The 19,279-nt window shown below is 46.7% G+C and overlaps 1 protein-coding gene and 1 long non-coding RNA gene across 6 annotated transcripts in view; one reads left to right on the top strand and one right to left on the bottom strand.

Moving 5' to 3' along the window:
- Window positions 1-333: 333 nt before the first annotated feature.
- The window catches only part of ACTR3B (actin related protein 3B), a 73,512-nt gene continuing 54,566 nt past the window's right edge, over window positions 334-19,279 (bottom strand). For 4 of the 5 annotated variants that reach the window (XM_061415279.1, XM_061415282.1, XM_061415280.1 and 1 more), the window contains 4 exons: window positions 18,066-18,158; window positions 3,818-3,943; window positions 2,465-2,548; window positions 334-1,810 (listed from right to left, as the gene is read on the bottom strand). In XM_061415279.1, coding sequence (XP_061271263.1) covers window positions 1,715-1,810; window positions 2,465-2,548; window positions 3,818-3,943; window positions 18,066-18,158 — 399 coding nt within the window. In that variant the 3' untranslated portion in view covers window positions 334-1,714. The remainder of the gene's footprint in view (window positions 1,811-2,464; window positions 2,549-3,817; window positions 3,944-18,065; window positions 18,159-19,279) is intronic. The other variant, XM_061415278.1, reaches the window with a different exon arrangement.
- On the top strand, window positions 9,809-10,780 carry LOC133246680 (uncharacterized). Its single transcript, XR_009736106.1, has 2 exons — window positions 9,809-10,398; window positions 10,483-10,780. It is a non-coding gene; the product is annotated as an uncharacterized LOC133246680 (long non-coding RNA).

The raw sequence follows: 19,279 nt of genomic DNA, 5'->3' as shown, positions 1-19,279 counted from the left end.
TACCTTTTAAGCCAGCAATCTACTCAGCAGATGTCAGAGTAGTTGCTCCAGTCTTAAAGCCATGAATTCTGAATTCCTGGGACGGGATGGTGGAAACCACCAGGATCACCCAAGCCCCAACACTCGCACAAGTTCATCCAGCACCATCCACACCACTTTGAATGACGGAGTGGTCCCTGCATCACAGGCATCCCACACCGTTTCAGGAAACTTCCTCCCCAAACTTCTGTTATCATCAAAGCCTCCGCGGATGTGAAACAAATTTCGATACTCTTTGAAAAAACCACAGGCACCAAGGCGAAAACCCAAAGACCACCACAGGACCACAGTAAATCTTTATAAAGAGTTTAAGTGCTTTTATTACAATAGTGCAAGGTAGTATTTCATCCAACGCTCACCAACAGCACACTGGCATCTTCTATAAAAGTTCCAGAAAGTTCACACAGGAAAAGGAAAAGATACATTGTCTGTTATGATTCTCATACAATACTGCTTAGTGGTTAAACTTCATGTCGCTCAATCAAGTGTAGTCGTTATCTAGCAAACATGTGGCAAAAACGTTTTGCTCTGCTTTATTTTGCTCGCCTACAAACACGTCAGAACATGCCTCATGATTAGAAACGCTTTATGACGACACTCCATGACACCGACATCTACGCGTGCTCGCGGTCAAGCCAGTTGTACCAAAGAACCATAAAATACAAAATGATAGGAAATATAAACATCAATTTTGTATTTCAAGTTTATAACATTTTATTTACAAAAATAGTCTGGGAGGAAGAGGCTTTACAGTCCCATACTCTGTCCTGGGCAGGGGGGGTGGGGGGGAGCTATTGTCACATTCTAGGGTTTTCCCTACCTATGACTCAAGAGTCGCAGCTGAACTCCAGAACCCAACTGTGGACTAGAAGCTTGGGTGGAGAGGAGGGCGAGGGGGCGGGCCGAGGGGCTGGTCGGGGGTGGGGCAGAGCTGTGTGAGAGGCGGGGCGGAGGCGAGGGCAGAGTGGAGCGGAGCAATGGGTGGGGGGAGCTAGGGGCGGAGTGAGGGGCGGGGAGCAAGGGCGGGACGGGGGTGAGAATGGGGCGGGGCGAGGGGCAGAGCTCTGTGAGGGGCGGGGGTGGGGGCAGGGTGAGGGGGCAGGGAGCACGGGCAGGGGTAGGGGGCGCAGGGGCAAGGATGGGGCAGGGTGAAGGGCGAGGGCGGGGTGAAGTGAGGGGCAGGGTGGAGAGATGGGCGGGGGCAGGGCGAGGTGAGAGGCGGGGTGAGGGGCGGGGCGAGAGCATAGAGCCGGGTGGGGGCATAGAGGAGCGGGGCAGGGAGATTGGCAGGGTGAGAGGTGGGGCGGGGGTTGGAAATGGGGCGGGGTGAGGGGTGTGGCGAATCAGGTGGGCAGGGTGAGGGCGGTGAGATGGATGGGGTGAGGGCGGAGACATGGGCGGGGTGGGGATGAGTGGGCGGAGGGGCGGGGCAAGGCGAGGTAGGGTGAGGGTTAGGAATGGGGCAGGGCGAGTGAGGGGCGGGGCTGGGCGGGGCGGGGCGAGGGCGAGGGCGAGGGGCGGGACGGGCGCGCAGATGGCTTTGCGAGCTGTCCGGCGGGCGGCGCCGCATGCAATGGGACACCACGCTCGCGCTCTATGTACAGGGCCCGTCATCTCCGGGTCTGAAGGACACTTGCGCTCCGACACCACTGCGGGGGCGGTGCCCAAGCCGCCACTAAGACATGACCCCGAAGACAGGGTTGTGACGGCAGATGCTCGGGCCGCACTCCTCGTAGTCCTTCTTGGTGTGACAGACCTGCAAGAACTCCGGCTGCGAGAGGAGCACGCACACGCGCCGGCAAGGGAACAGCATCAGACAGACGACCAAGCAGAGCAGACAATCCCCCATCCGAACCGCCACCCTCTCCCCCACCTCGGCCGCGGACTGTGTGAGCCTGAACTGCCAAACGGGAGTTTTATTTCGTTTTTTAAAAAAGTTGCCCGCGTGCTCAGGCGCTCAATCGCATCTGCCTCTTGGCAACCCCACGGACTGTCGTCCGCCAGGCTCCTTTGTCCATGGGATTTTTCAGGCAAGAAAACTTATTTAGCTTCTATTTAGGAGCAACTATGTGCTTGCTCGCCCTAAGTTAGCAATTCGTTAGCTAGTCACAAATTTGAGGAGAAAAAGCAGTAATTACTCAGAAAATTTCTAGAATTAATGATTAATGCGACATTGTAGGTTATTTTCAGATTCACTTATCTACAATATCTGTAACCCCTAATTTGCAAGGGTATTTATGAATTAGTGGTACTAATTTGCACCACTAATGGTCATTAAAGTCTTTTTTCTATCTCAATTAAATGTGGGGCTGTTTAGAGCCACACACAATTAGAGCACACACCATTTCATCTCCGGTAAGAGAGAATTAATTCAAACTCAACAGAGAACAGAGATGAAAAGAGCACAATCCAGGAAAGGACTCACAGTTGAGGCCAGCATGGAGCCTCCGAACCACACGGCGTAGCGCTGCATGTGGTGCGTTATCACCTGGACCTCCACGGGCTTGGGCTGCAAGGGAAGTGGTGTGAGCTGACTGTCCTGTGCACAGGGCACCCTGACGCCTTCCCACCTGGGACCCTCCTCCCACCCCGCTGGCCCCACCTTCAGGCTCAACACCTCCACCCTGAAAGGAAGGTGCTCAGCCCTCCCACTGCCAAGTCCACGGCCCCAGCCCCAATCCCAGCGCAGGTGGTGCAGAGAACAAAGTATACAACACAAGGGCAGGTTACCTCAATTTAAAGGCATTTTTAAGAAATAAACACTCCATGCAACTAACCCAGCTTATTTTTTTGAACTAAGCAAATTAGATGTTTTCACATCTAGAGATAATTGTAAGAAACACTTAAGAAAAATAGGGCTAAATGGTGTCCGACTCTTACAACCCCATGGACTGTTGCCCGCCAAGCTCCTCTGTCCATGGGATTCGCCAGGCAAGAATACTGGAGTGGGTTGCCATTTCCTTCTCCAGGACATCTTCCCAACCCAGGGATTGAACCAGGTCTCCAACATTGCACACAGATTCTTTACCAACTGAGCTACATGAGAAGCCCAAAGTCACTTAGTCATGTCCGACTCTTTGCGACCCCATGAACTATAGAATTCTCTAGGAATTCTCTAGGCCAGAACACTGGAGTGGATAGCCTTTCCCTTCTCCAGGGGATCTTCCCAACCCAGGAATGAAACCAGGGTCTCTGCATTGCAGGTGGACTCTTTACCAACTGAGCTATCAGGGAAACCGTGGGGCAGTAACACTTAGGTGTCCCAAAAATACTCCAAGAAATGATACCACCTTGGGGTGATCCCAGGAGGTGAGGACACGCGGGTTTGCTCCCATGGGCCCCACACCAAACCCAACACTGTAAATCCACCAGCTGGTTAACGGTTATGATCTTGAGGAACACAGTGGAGTGCCATGCTCATTCCAGTGATGAGAGCTTAATCAGAACGTTCCAAAGGACATTAGAGTTCCTCACTGAAAAGTGATCCACTTCCTTGGGGTACTGGTCATCACAGGACATGCCTGATCTCTGACAAGAGGGAAGAAACTGCTGGCAGGCGTAGAGGGCGGGGGGAGGAGGGGGGGTGCTGGGGAAGAGTTGCGTTGGTGCATTGGGAGGTCCGCACCTGTCCTGACTGCACAGCTGGAGGGAGTCCGGGCAACAGACCTCTGACTGTGACTTCACAGTGTGGCTAAGAAAGTGGCTCCAACTCGTGTTTACCCCTCATGGCCCAGACCAGCGCAGCGTCCAGCCCCGCCTGGCTGCCCAGAGGCCTCACCTTTATCCTGCCACCGCTGAGCTCCTCGCTGAGCTTCAGCCTGGCGTCCACCACCCTCTTTAAGTCTCTCTGCAGACGACGTCCGAAATCCCTGAACATTGTCGAGCCTCCCGAAAGAACGACATTCTAAAAGACACAAAACAGAGGTTTCCTCGCGTGAAATCACCTGCCCACAACACATTCCCCACTCACCCTTCAGTCATCTGAGTAATACACTTCAAGCTTTATGAGAAGCTAATCACTGAGGCAACATCAGTGCTATCAAGGAAGAAGTATAAATCGGGGCTTCCCTGGTGGTCCAGTGGTTAAGAATCCACCTTGCAATGCAAGGGACACTGGTTCAATCCCTGGTGGGGGAAGGAAGAGCCCTCGTGCCTTGGGGCAACTAAGTCCGTGCCGCAACTAGTGAGTCGGTGGGCCAGGACCAAAGATCCCACGGGCTTGCAACGAAGACCCCACGTGTTGCAACTAAGACCCAACGCAGCCAAATAAATGCATAAATATATTTTTTTAAAGTACAAACTGAGCTTTTCTCCTGCGTCACAAATTGTCTCTTGGTGCTTTTCCTCCACCATAACCAAGTAAAATCATTCTGCCCGTTCTACTTCTCAAGGGGGCAACTTCTACCACACCCCTCCCCACACAGGCCTCCGTCTTCTCTTGACAAATCACAAATCTGCATCTTTCTAACAACATCCTGCCCCAACATCAATGTCACCGATAATCACTGCCGCACCCTGTCATCTGTGGCAAAATCACTCAGAAACAACAGGAGGGGGCTTGGTTCCCGCCAAGAGTCAGGGGGCCACCCACCAACGCTGCACCCAGCATTGCCTGCTGCCCCTGCCAGGTGCCCCCCCTCAACACGGCTAGGAGCTGAGAACACGAGGACCAAGTCTAGGACGGGTCAGACAGCAACCTTAATAGAGTAAAACAAGGGTCTTCTGAGCCTCATCTTTTTTTTTTTTTTTTAATTGGAAGATAATTGCTCTGCAATGTTGTGTTGGTTGCTGCTGTACGACACTGTGTATCACCTGTAAGTATACATATACTCCTTCCCTTGTGAGCTTCCCTCCCCATCCCACCCCACCGGGGCATTGCAGAGCACCACGACCCTCATCTTCTTGAAGAGACTCCTGCTAACACCTTCACACAAAATGCGTACCTGTGAGCTACTAAGAACCACAGTTTAAAAGCATTCTTGGTTATTTTGGGCATTGGCTTGTAGAAGAAGACTCACAGTACAATTCTCAACCTCATAAATTTACACTAATACAATAACTTTCACCTATTATTGTTACTGCAATTCTGTCACCTGTTCTATTAGCACTTCCTAGCATTTTTAACTCCAGTCCAGGATACAGTCATGGGCCAGTTACTGCAATTACCGGTCATATCTCTGTAATGGATTTTTTTAATTTACAAATTAATTCATTAGAGTATGAAAAAACGAATGTTCATTATATTTCAGAAGCATTGCAAGATCTTCAGTTCAGTTCAATTCAGTCTCTCAGCCATGTCCGACTGTTTGCGACCCCATGAATTGCAGCACGCCAGGCCTCCCTGTCCATTACCAACTCCCGGAGTTCACTTAAACTCATGTCCATCGAGTCGGTGATGCCATCCAGCCGTCTCATCCTCTGTCCTCCCCTTCTCCTCCTGCCCCAATCCCTCCAAGCATCAGGGTCTTTTCCAATGAGTCAACTCTTCGCATAAGGTGGCCAAAGTACTGGAGTTTCAGCTTCAGCATCATTCCTTCCAAAGAAATCCCAGGGCTGATCTCTTTCAGAATGGACTGGTTGGATCTCCTTGCAGTCCAAGGGACTCTCAAGAGTCTTCTCCAACACCACAGTTCAAAAGCATCAATTCTTCGGTGCTCAGCTTTCTTCACAGTCCAACTCTCACATCCATACATGACCACTGGAAAAACCATAGCCTTGACTAGATGGACCTTTGTTAGCAAAGTAATATCTCTGCTTTTTAATACACCATCTAGGTTGGTCATAACTTTCCAAGGAGTAAGTGTCTTTTAATTTCATGCCTTAGGTCACCATCTGCAGTGATTTTGGAGCCCAAAAAAATAAAGTCTGACACTGTTTCCACTGTTTCCCCATCTATTTCCCATGAAGTGATGGGACCGGATGCCATGATCTTCTTTTTCTGAACGTTGAGCTTTAAGCCAACTTTTTCACTCTCCTCTTTCACTTTCATGAAGAGGCTTTTTAGTTCCTCTTCACTTTCTGCCGTAAGGGTGGTGTTATCTGCATATCTGAGGTTACTGATATTTCTCCCAGCAATCTTGATTCCAGCGTGTGCTTCTTCCAGCCCAGCGTTTCTCATGATGTACTCTGGAGTCACTTGCAAAGGCATAACGTGTAAGATTCATTCATCCATTTATACAAAACAGTGCTGTGTACACATGGTTAAATGATTTTGGACAAAGTTGCCAAGATGCTTCAATAGGAAAAGAATAGTCTTTTTCAACAAATGATGATGAACGATTAATATCCATGCAGGGGAAATGAACATTTACTAACTATCTTACTTTACACACACAACTGAACTCAATATGGATCATAGATTTAAGGGCTAAAATGTACAGAATTTCTAGAAGAAAATATTTCCTTAAAGTCTTCGTAACTATGACATAGGCAGAGGAGATGACACACTCTGCTGTCCATGTTCTCAGCATACCTTCTCCAGCAATAATTGGCTGGCTTCATGAAAATAAGGCTGGTTCGCTAACTAGTGTTTTATGAGCATCAGAATGTTACACAAACTTATTATTTTCAACCCAAGTGGCTATTCAGAGTTATCCTGAGAGTTTAAACTTAGCTAATAGGCAGTGTTGGCTTTGGTCTATTATCACCTATGCTTGTTCCACTTTCAGAATGGTGGGAAAAAAACAAAAATAGAGAAATAAGTGAAATTACCAATACATGAATTCTGTCCATCTCATTTCAAGGGAAGCAACAGTGCTTCTCTTAATGATTTTGCACCTTAGAAATAGGAACATTTAGCCTCACAGGATTCTTAACCAATTTCCACACAGAAAAGTACGCAAATATTCTTCTAAGGGAAGTCTTTCAATACGATATCACAAATAGTAAAACTTTAATACTGTAATTTAAGCCCCTCACTTACAGGAAGGAAACAGCCTCCTAAGCAGACACCACAAGACATGTACAGAGAGCTCTCAGCAGAAACCCCAGCTCAGAGAATGCGTTTCTAATGCCCTCCTTAACTAATACCATCTTTGAAGTCATGAGAGAACACTGTAAGCCCCCCACCTTACTTCACTGTTTGTACAGCACAGGGCAACACAATCTCTTAAAATAAGATTTTTTAACTCAGCATTTAACAGCTGAGCAAATATGTACTGAGACTCCCTTTGGAAATCCTCATTTCACTAAGGTTCTCGTCTTATGCTCTAATCCATACACATGCTCTTCCCATCTCACCCCAGCCCACGTTCCCACCTCCTCCCTGGTCTCGCCGGGTTCTTTCAGGCCCTGCTCTCCCCACGGGACGTCACTGTGTCTCAAAGGTCCTGCGCCCCGCCCTCCGATCTAGGGGCCCGTCCTTCCCTGAGTGTGAGCAGTCAGGGGTCAGAGACTCACGAGGCACTCCACACGCTCATCCGTTCACGCGGCCCCACACGGCCTGAGAGCCGGCTGGCGCAGGCACAGAACCTGACCTATCGCAAGAGGGGAGGTGCAGCTGTACGTCCAGATGAACGAGGGACAGTCGGCTCTCGAGGGCCAAGCGCTGAAGCCCTGCCATTAGCCCCTATGGCCCCAGGCCGCTGCACGGGCTGCTCGCGGCACAACTCCAGGCCTGCCAAGCACTCAAGTCAGGGGATGGCACCTCCCTCCAGGCACCAATCTGTGCCACTGACTCCTCTAGTACAACCTGGGGGATGAGGTAGGATTGGCCTTTCCATTTCTGAAAGGTTTTGGGGTGGTAGGGATATCAATGGAATTTACTGCACACTGAATAAATGAGTGGGTTTGCTAGACATTGCCATGCCCACTCAGATGCCATGCTTACCCTGCCCGTGTCTACTCACAGGTCTTCTTGGCCTCAGCCGCCCTGTCCTCCACCCATGGAGGTGGCTCACCCGTCCACCTCTATCTGGACCTTCTGGCAATCAACTTCAGCTGAGGGGGACCCTCTCTCCTGTATTGCCATCATGCAGAGTCTTTATGAAGCTCTAATAAGAAGTAAAATCTCAAAATGCACTCACCTGCTGAAAGTCTTAGCAAGTCTGATAATTGATTTACCAAATTACAGAATTCCTCCCTTTTCCTTAACTGAGTCAATTCAAATAATAAAAAATGCATATTTCAACAACTACTTTATCGGAATAAAATGTTTTTAAAATGTAGCATTTTCTGAACTAAACCAAAACTCAGCAGTGGCCACAGGACTGGAAAAGATCAGTTTTCATTCCAATCCCAAAGAAAGGCAATGCCAAAGAATGTTCAAACTACCGCACAATTGCACTCATTTCACACGAGAGCAAAGTAATGCACAAAATTTTCCAAGCCAGGCTTCAACAGTACGTGAACTTCCAGATGTTCAAGCTGGACTTAGAAAAGGCAGAGGAATCAGAGATCAAATTGCCAACATCCGTTGGATCACTGAAAAAGCAAGAGAATTCCAGGAAAACATCCACTTCTGCTTCACTGACTACGCCAAAGCCTTTGACTGTATGGATCACAACAAACTGTGGAAAATTCTCAAAGAGATGGGAATACCAGACCACCTGACCTGCCTCTTGAGAAACCTGTATGCAGGTCAAGAAGCAACAGTTAGAACTGGACATGGAACAACAGACTGGTTCCAAACTGGGAAAGGAGTAGGTCGAGGCTGTATATTATCACCGTGGCTATTTAACTTACATGCAGAGTACATTATATGAAATGCCAGGCTGGACGAAGCACAAGCTGGAATCAAGACTGCCGGGAGAAATATCAATAACCTCAGATATGCAGATGACACCACCCTTATGGCAGAAAGCAACGAGGAACTAAAGAGCCTCTTAATGAAAGTGAAAGAGAAGAGTGAGAAAGCTGGCATAAAACTCAACATTCAAAAACTAAGATCATGGCATCCGGTCCCATCATCTCATGGCAAATAGATGGGGAAACAACGAAAACAGTGAGAGACTTCATTTTCTTGGGCTCCAAAATCACTGCAGATGGTGACTGCAGCCATGAAATTAAAAGATGCTTGCTCCTTGGAAGAAAAGCTATGACCCACCTAAACAGCATATTAAAAAGCCAAAACATTACTTTGCCAACAAAGATCCGTCTAGTCAAAGCTTTGGTTTTTAAAGTAGTCATGTATGGATGTGAGAGTTGGACGATAAAATTGGGTGCCAAAGAATGAAAGCTTTTGAACTCTGGTATTGGAAAAGACTCTTGAGAGTCCCTTGGATTGCAAGGAGATCCAACCAGTTCATCCTAAAGGAAATCAGTCCTGAATATTTACTGCAAGGATTGATACTGAAGCTGAAGCTCCAATCCTTTGGCCACTTGATGCGAAAAACTGACTCACTGGAAAAAGACCCTGAGGCTGGGAAGGATTGAAGGCAGGAGAAGGGGACAACAGAGGATGAGATGGCTGGATAGCATCACCTACTTGACACACATAAGTTTGAGCAAGCTCTGGGAGATGGTGATGGACAGGGAAGTCTACTGCAGTCCCTGGGGTCGCAAAGAGTTGGACACGACTGAGCGACTGATCTTAACTAAAGTAAAAACTCAAAATGCACTAACCTGCTGGAAGTCTTAGCAAGACTGATCACTGATTTACTAAATCAAAGAATTCCTGCCTTCCCTTAACTGAGTCAAATAACAAAACTGCATATTTCAAACCTTTATCGGGATAAAAATTTTTAAAATACCACAGCATTTTCTCTGAACTAAACCAGAACATTATGGTGTCATTTCAAATTCCTGGCCTATGAACAGTCCTAACGGTGACCACATGCTTATTTAGCAAGGTGCCGGGTGATGGTCACTGTCCCACGTAAGTAAGCCTCACATGGCGTTATAAAAGAGGCATTGCCACACCATTTCACAGGTAAAAGAGCAGGGCCGGCAGTCAAATCACAGTCTGGAGCCACACAGCGAGTAAGCTGTAGGCCTGACCGCACAGCCCGAGCTTGTGGCCATGAGGTTTAGAGACGTTAATATAATGGCAGTAGTTAACATTCACACAGTACTTGCTACACCCAGGCTCAAGCTCTACCCTGCGCATGCGTTCTCTAACCGAATCATCGCGAGAGTTCTGAGGGACCGTTACGCTGATCTGATCGTACCCACCATGTTCCAGGGCAGGAAGAGGCTCAGAGAGCGCCAACCATCACTGCACTGAAGTGACGCCGCCTGACGCCTCAGGCAGCATGAAGAAACCCCGTGGTCTGGCTCTGGAGCCTACATTCTTACATGTTACGACACAAAAAATGACACTCCTCGAGAAACTTTCAACAAAAGCCGAAGTTCAATGTGATTCATTCTAAAGAAAATTTAAAAGACCAGGTGATCCTTTATCACACGGAACAAGAGTGGTGGGTAAGTTTCCAAGGTACGAGTTTCTAGCAGTCCGCCCTCCTCAGGAAAGACGTTCCCCCAACACCCAGTTACCCCCTCCGCCAGCTCCTGTGGGATCCTGCCTGGAGATCCTGACGAGCTCAGAGCCCGCTGACCCACGCGAGCATCTCAGCATTTTGGAAGGCGTCCGCTCCATCCAGTCAGCAAACCTCAGACCGGAACCTGCCCATCAAGAAGCATCACTAGTCAACACACCACTAAGTGTGTCCTGGGAGAGAAGGAAAACTTGACCTGAGCTAGAAAAATATCCAAAACTTAACACGCAGGAAAACCAGTTGGATACCCAAGCAGATGAAGTGTGGAGCATTAGATACCATAAAAAAATGCTTCTGAAAAACGTTAATTCCTTAAGACAATGTTCACAACACAATGCTAGGTTAATATACAAGATACAAAATGTAAATACAGCATGATATATTTACCTACCTACCTATATTTCAAGAAAAGGAGAAAGACAAAGTGATAACTGATAAGCAGTGGTTACTGTTTTATTAAAGATTTTGAGTGAGTGAAAGTCGCTCAGTCGTGTTGGACTCTTTGCGACCCCATGGACTATACAGTCCCTGGAATTCTCCAGGCTAGAATACTGGAGTGGATAGCCTTTCCCTTCTCCAGGGGATCTTCCCAACCCAGAGATCGAACCCAGGTCTCTCACATTGCAGGCGGATTCTTTACCAGCTGAGCTATCAGGCCAGGGCTACTTCTCAAATTTTCTAAATGCATTTTAATCTGGAAATAGTCATCTCTGCTCATCCGCAGAGTCTACGTTTTCCTGTGCTTTCACAGTGCTGTCCGCTGACTTTCTCAAAGGCCACGGACCCCAATCTGCACAACACACCTTTCACTCATCTGCTTGTTGAAACCCCTGTAGTGGACTGGCCTTTTCAACAGGTCCTTACTTTGCTACATAAATGTCTATTCCATGATGTTAAATAAAAAGTCTCAGTCATAATTATCTCTATAGGACAGGCCCTGTCTTTATGCCAGTAAAAAACATCCTGGCCAACATCATCATATACACTAGCCAGAGCCTGTCACCTTTTTAAGTAGAAACACAAAGTCTGTATTAATAGTAAAGTCCACTGAATATCTTATATGGGATTAAAAATAACAAAAGTTCCACTCCTGTAACATGAAGTGTATTTTGTGCTAGAGGCTCTATCCTTACTCTTCATCCAACTTGACAGATTCACAGCGCCCCCTGCCCACCATCCTGTGTACCTTAGCCAGCTTCCTCTCTAAACTGTAGGCACAAAATAGCTGCATGTTTTGCTGGGATTGCAGTATTTGGGTTCCGCTCTTGGCTCAGCTGGTAAAGAATCCGCCTGCAATGCAGGAGATATGGGTTCGATCCCTGGGTTGGGAAGATCCCCTGGAGAAGGGAAAGGCTACCCACTCCAGTATTCTGGCCTGGAGAAGTCCATGGACTGTATAGTCCATGGGGTCACAGAGTCGGACATGACTGAGTGACTTTCACTTCACTTCTTCACTCGTCCCTGAAGAGATCTCCATGCCAACAGCTCCCTACAGGTTGAGAAAACCTCACAGTGACTAGCTGCTAACAATGGTTCTCAGTTCAGCTGCACATCAAAATCTGGGAAGCTTTTAAAATCCAGATGCCCAGAAAATTATATCAGAATCTCAGGGTGAGACCCAGACGTCTATGTACTTTACTGCTCCTGGGATGAAGCCCACAGACAGCCAGGGCCAAAAACATCTTGTTTCCAGCAGCATCTGCTGCCTGGAATGACTTGGCCTCGTGGGGAAGTCACAGGCCAAGAGTCAGCTCTCACATGCTAGTCCTCTCCAGACCCAACTTCCATCACACTTAGAGACTAAACAGAAAAAGGGGGCGTGTGAATACCCCTTTTAAACAATTAATTTTTAAATTTTTCTTCTTTGCACAGGCTTTCTCTGGTTGCAGCCAGCAGAGGCTAGTCTTCATTGCAGTGTGTGGGCTTCTCACCGCGGTGGCTTCCCTTGCTGTGGAGCAAGGGTTCAGTAGTTGAGGCTCGCAGGCTCAGTAGTTGTGGTGCATGGGCTTAGTTGCTCTGTGGCACGTGGAATCTTCTTGGACCAGGGATTGAACCCATGTCCCTTGCATTGGCAGGCAGATTCTTACCCACTGGACCATCAGGAAAGTACCATGAATAACCTTATCTACAGGCCAGACAAAAAAAAATTAAGATTACAACTCCTCCTTTTGTCTAAAACAATTGTTTGGCTTTTTTTAAGATTCTCAGTTTTCAAAGGTACATCATATTTTCCACCAACTTCTTTTTCTTGCCTACTAGCCTGAGGAACATGTTAACTCAAGGCTCAAGGAGGTCTCGGGTGTTTTCAGTAGGGCCTACAATAAGCCTTCTGCTCACTTCACCATAAAACACTCCACCTAGTTTCTGCGACTGGGCCTGGGAAACACAAGAAATCCTGACCCTCCCGGTCCAGGCGGTGCCTTGAAGCAGATGAGGCAAAGGGGAGACACCCTGCTCTGAAGCCAAGGGCAGGCCTCAGGGCCCCAGGGAGCTGCCTCAGAGCCTTCCCTGCAGGTTCCCCTATAACCCTCTCTGCCACCAGAACTGCCCATCTCAGCCTGTGGGGACTGGAGGGACCAGGCACGAAAGCAGAAGTCAGGAGCCCAGCCTCCTGCAGGGCCTCGTGCCTGAGTGGGTAACCCATCAGGGCTCAGCAGACAGCAGTCATGAGCTTGTGTGGGTGTGAACCTGCTTCCTACTTCCTGGGTGGTTTACTGAGCATTTTGGAAGCCCCATGGCAGGTGCCTGAGACACTGACAAGAGTGGGCCCAGCAAGCAGGAAGAAGCATCAGAAACAAACAAGAGAATGACAGTAAGACTGGAGAGGAAAGACATGATCCCAAAGACACGCCCACTCAGCTCTCTAGAGCATGATATCCGTGTGTTCTGCAGAAGCACTTGTATGTAGCATGTCTCTAACCAGAAGAGGGCTTTAGAGTTACTCATAAAATCCCACCAACTGTACATCCTTGCATTTCATGAACACAGACGTCATGGTGGAAGGTTCTGGCCACAGCATGCTCATGTCCATGCTCACAAGGAGGAGCTGACGACAGGAAGCGGGACCACAAGTACAGAGTAAATCCGAAGAACAAGGCTGCCTACCCGAGAGCCTGTAACCTGGGGTGACAGCCTCCAGAGGTGACGGGCAGAGCAGTGGCCGGTGGGGGCCATAGGTCTCAGGGACAGAGAAGCCTGACAGCCGTACTAACTCAAAAGATACAAGCACACCTATGTTCATGGCAACTTTATTTACAATTGCCAAGACGTGGAAGCAATCTAAGTGTCCATCAACAGATGAATGGATAAAGATGTGGTACATATATACAATGAAATGTTACTGAGCCATAAAATGAATGAAATAATGCCATTTGCAGCAACATGGATGGACTTGGAGGGCAATAGGCTAGAGGGATAAGGCAGAAAAAACAATACTGTATGAAATCACATAGATGGAATATAAAAAACTAATGAACATAACAAGAAATAAGACACAGTTATAGAAACAATCTGCTTCCCTGGTGGCTAAACTGATAAAAAATCTGCCTGCAATGCGGGACACCTGGGTTCAACCCCTGGGTTGGGAAGATCCCCTGGAGAAGGGAAAGGCTACCCACTCCAGTATTCGGCCTGGAGAAGTCCATGGACTGTGTAGTGCATGGGGTCCCAAAGAGTCGGACACAACTAAGCAACTTCCAATACTTTTCATAGAGAACAATCAGTGGTTACCAGTTGGATCGGGAAGAGGCAAGACAGGGGCAGGGGACTGAGAGATACAAACTATTCTGCATAAAATAAATAAGCTACAAGACATGCTGTGCAACTCAGGAAATATAGCCAGGATTTTATAACTACAAGTCCAAGACCAATTTGCTCCATTTAACCTGGGTCCGTCTAGTTCTGGGGCCCAGGGTAGTCCTCTATTAAGTAAGGAAGGAGCTCAGGCTACCAGGCCATCTCTACTTCCTGTAATTTCACTGAAAGTGAACTCAACTGTCTAAAGAAAAAAATCTCACCCCATCCTGAACCTTCGTAGCCACTGGCACAAGTTTCATCTCCATTACAATGAAACGAAGACTAAAGAGAGCACACCTGTTCCGTGCTTTCACGGACATGAAGATACAGCCAATGTCAGCTGAGATTTAACAAGTAAAGAGAACAAGGCATGAATTTTACTAAACTTTAATACTCTCCTCTGTCTCTAGTTTCCCTTTCTTGCACATTTTATTGGAGGAGAGAGATGTTTAATTAAGCACATGTAACAGTAAAAATCAAATCCCACTGGCCTCTAAAGTCAAATTCCCTGGGGTTCTCGGTCCCTTTGCCAGATCTCCAGGTTGGAAAATCTTTTGTAGGTCTGAGAATTTCTTTGGTATAATTGTTCTGCCTCCTGAGAAATCTGTATGCAGGTCAAGAAGCAACAGTCAGAACTAGACATGGAACAGTGGACTGGTTCCAAGTTGGGAAAGGAGTATGTCAAGATGGTATATTGTCACCTTGTACATCATGTGGAATGCTGGGCTGGATGAAGCACAAGCTAAAATCAAGATTGCCGGGAGAAATATCAATAACCTCAGATACGCGGATGACATCACCCTTATGGCAGAAAGTGAAGAGGAACTAAAGAGCCTCTTAACGAAAGTGAAAGAGGAGAGTGAAAAAGCTGGCGTAAAGCTCAACATTCAAAAAATGAACATCATGGTATCCGGTCCCATCACTTCATGGCAAATAGATGGGGAAACAATGGAAACAGTGAGAGACTTTGTTTTCTTGCAGACTTTATTTTCTTGCAAAATTACTGTAGATGGTGACTGCAGTCATGAAATTAAAAGATGCTTGCTCCTCAGAAGAAAAGCTATGACCAACCTAGACAGCATATTAAAAAGCAGAGATACTATCTTGCTGACAAAGGTCCATCTAGTCAAAGCTATGGTTTTTCCAATAGTCATGCATGGATATGAGAGTTGGACCATAAAGAAAGCTGACCACTGAAGTATTGATGCTTTTGAACTGTGGTGTTGGAGAAGACTCTTGACAGTCCCTTAGACTGCAAGATCAAACCAGTCAATCCTAAAGGAAATCAGTCCTGAATATTCATTGGAAGGACTGATGCTGAAGCTGAAGCTCCAGTACTCTGGCCACCTGATGCAAAGAAATGACTCATTGGAAAAGACCCTAATGCTGGGAAAGACTGAAGGCAGGAGGAGAAGGGGACAACAGAGGATGAGATGGTTGGATGGTATCACCGACTCAATGGACATGAGTTTGAGCAAGCTCTGGGAGTTGGTGATGGACAGGGAAGCCTGGTATGCTGCAGTCCATGGGGTCAAAAATAGACATGCCTGAGCAACTGAACTGAGCAATAAAAATAAAATTATAATTTGTTTTCACCCATAAAAAGCTGTCTACATAGGAGAATGTTCCTACATAGGAAATAATAAAAATAATATTTAACTATAAAATTTCAAACAATTTTAAAACACAAAAAGTAGAAAGTAAAAGTTATCCATCTCCCAACCCCAAAGATATTTTAAGTCTGGCATATATCATTCAAAACATTTTCAAATATATATGTATGTATGTATGTATATTGAATGGTTTGCCTTGGAAACGAACAGAGATCATTCTGTTGTTTTTGAGATTGCATCCAAGTACTGCATTTCGGACTCTTTTGTTGACCATGGTGACCACTCCATTTCTTCTGAGGGATTCCTGCCCGCAGTAGTAGATATAATGGTCATCTGAGTTAAATTCACTCATTCCAGTCCATTTCAGTTCGCTGATTCCTAGAATGTTGACATTCACTCTTGCCATCTCTTGTTTGACCACTTCCAATTTGCCTTGATTCATGGACCTGACATTCCAGGTTCCTATGCAATATTGCTCTTTACAGCATCGGACCTTGCTTCTATCACCAGTCACATCCACAGCTGGGTATTGTTTTTGCTTTGGCTCCATCCCTTCATTCTTTCTGGAGTTATTTCTCCACTGATCTCCAGTAGCATACTGGGAAAGTGGAGAGTGAAAAAGTTGGCTTAAAGCTCAACATTCAGAAAAAGAAGATCATGGCATCCGGTCCCACCACTTCATGGGAAATAGATGGGGAAACAGTGGAAACAGTGTCAGACTTTATTTTTCTGGGCTCCAAAATCACTACAGATGGTGACTGCAGCCATGAAATTAAAAGACGCTTACTCCTTGGAAGGAAAGTTATGACCAACCTAGATAGCATATTCAAAAGCAGAGACATTACTTGGCCAACAAAGGTTCGTCTAGTCAAGGCTATGGTTTTTCCTGTGGTCATGTATAGATGTGAGAGTTGGACTGTGAAGAAGGCTGAGCGCTGAAGAACTGATGCTTTTGAACTGTGGTGTTGGAGAAGACTCTTTCGAGTCCCTTGGACTGCAAGGAGATCCAACCAGTCCATTCTGAAGGAGATCAGCCCTGGGATTTCTTTGGAAGGAATGATGCTAAAGCTGAAACTCCAGTACTTTGGCCACCTCATGCGAAGAGTTGACTCATTGGAAAAGACTCTGATGCTGGGAGGGATTGGGGGCAGGAGGAGAAGGGGAGGACAGAGGATGAGATGGCTGGATGGCATCACTGACTCGATGGACGTGAGTCTGAGTGAACTCCGGGAGTTGGTGATGGACAGGGAGGCCTGGCGTGCTGCGATTCATGGGGTCGCAAAGAGTCGGACACGACTGAGTGACTCTGATCTGATCTGATCTGATGTATGTATATATACATACACGAACTACATTTTAAATTAAATAATAGTATACATAAATTTTACGATTTCCCTTTTCACTTAACATATACTATAACGTCTTTTCATCTGAATTTACACTGATTCACCTCATTCTTTTTGAAGACTACACAGTACTCTACTGTGTACGCCCTCACTCCCGGGCCTGATGGTCTCCTCTAAGCTCAGCCCCCCGAGCTGAGAAGGTAAGACTCGGCAGAGGCTGCAGGCCTAGAGCATGAGGCAGAGGGCAACCACAGGTGAAGGAAGGCCAGCTGACCGCCACTTCCTGCTCTCAATATCCAGCTGTCAGCAACATCTCCTTTCATCCAGTAATTACACAGACTAGTCTTTTCTCATTTCAGGTTTCAAAGCTCCCTGGTCACACAGAATTCTTGAAAACATTATCACATGGGCATTCCCACCCGACGCTTCAGTTAGGATCTAACTTCTTTCTGGCAACAGCACATGTGGGACAAACCTAAACATGCGTGAAGCAAGACCAGCGAATTCAGGGAGAGCAGGCGGGGAAGGGCTGCCTTTATCTATCGGTCACTATGCAGGGTTAAAATTGTCCAATTTAAAATACAGCTGGCCAAATAAGAATAAAGATACAAGAAGACTTAAATTAAAAACTTCCGGTTAACTGAGTCCTATTTCCAAACATTTATGTCATCGCCACTCCAAGAAAAACATTTCACCAGTATGCTGGCCTTTAACAAATCCTACAAGACCACGGTGAGACAGGAACGTCTGCACACTGATGTTAAGAACCTGTTCTTCTAAGAATGCTGGGCCTTAGGCTGTGGGATGAAACCCGAGCACCTCCCCCAGGCGGCTGATACCTTATACAGCGGACGACGAACGTCGATGGGGCAGTTCTGTATGACTTCATCAACAACCTCCGAGATGGACTCCATGAAATCTGGGTTGGCAAACTGAATTTTGTACAAACATAAAAGAAACATTACATACTTCTCTCAATAACTTTTTTTTAAAGTGACTGTAATAAATACAGTATGTACTGTAACTTTTAAAACCATCAGGCTAGAATGACCACGTCAAATATTGGTATGTCAAACGAACCCAAGTGAGTGTGCATGGGGTGACTGATGGTGACACATCCCGGCGACACGTGTGGGCTCAGTGAGGGGAAAACATCACATAGGAGCCAAGAGCACCCAGCCCTGCGTCAGGAGACACCAGGAGTCCTTCAGTCCAAGACTGTAAGTCACATGTGTGTGATGTTATGGAAACACCGTGAGTAAGAACAAGTGTATCACTTATGAGTATTAATGTCATGTAAAAATTAGCCCAGGATACAAGAGAAAACACAGCCAATGAACGATCACACTGGAAACCTGAGCCAGAAGCCTGGCGGAGGTGCAAGGGGGACGGCTGGAAGGGGTGGCTTTCCAATGAAACAATATGGTAACGGTCACGTCACTGAGTAAACAGTCTTCGATTCAGTTCTGTAAGTCAAATAAGGTAAAGTGTAAAAGAATTCAATTTTAAACATTTGAACTATGCTTTAAAAATCAAGGACACCTTTAATGAACTCAAGAAAGTAACATCCAGGTGCTCACCAGCTGTTCACTGGTCATGGTCAGTTTTGTGTCTGTTTTAAATCTATGATATCAAAGGGCATGAATGAGTGTTAAGACTGTGGTGAGGTGACACTGTGAGCCATCTGCCTGCACGAAAGGTGACACACAGTGGAAACAGGTGGCAGCGTGTAACCTACCTACCAAAAGCAAACTGAATTAGAAAAACAAACCAAAATACGAATACAACCCATTTTATTAAATCTTAAAATGTCGTCTCTTCATTACTGTATCTGAATTTGCAGCAGGAAACACGGGGTTCAAAACTGGAGTTGGGACAGACCGTCACAAAGAATGGAAAGGTCACGTGCCCTCCTACGCCCACACTGATGGCCTGCGGGGGTTAACTAGTTTTCTCGTTACTATGAGAGCAACACCATTCCATTATCTTCTGTTGCTCTTAAAGCATCTTCCTAATCACTTGTTACCTGTTTTTTCAACAGAGAGCCAGGTCT

Source organism: Bos javanicus, chromosome 4 (assembly GCF_032452875.1).
Source record: "Bos javanicus breed banteng chromosome 4, ARS-OSU_banteng_1.0, whole genome shotgun sequence".
Lineage (NCBI taxonomy): Eukaryota > Metazoa > Chordata > Mammalia > Artiodactyla > Bovidae > Bos > Bos javanicus.
The sequence above is the reverse complement of the archived record's forward strand: the minus strand, read 5'-3'. Positions and strand labels throughout refer to the sequence as shown.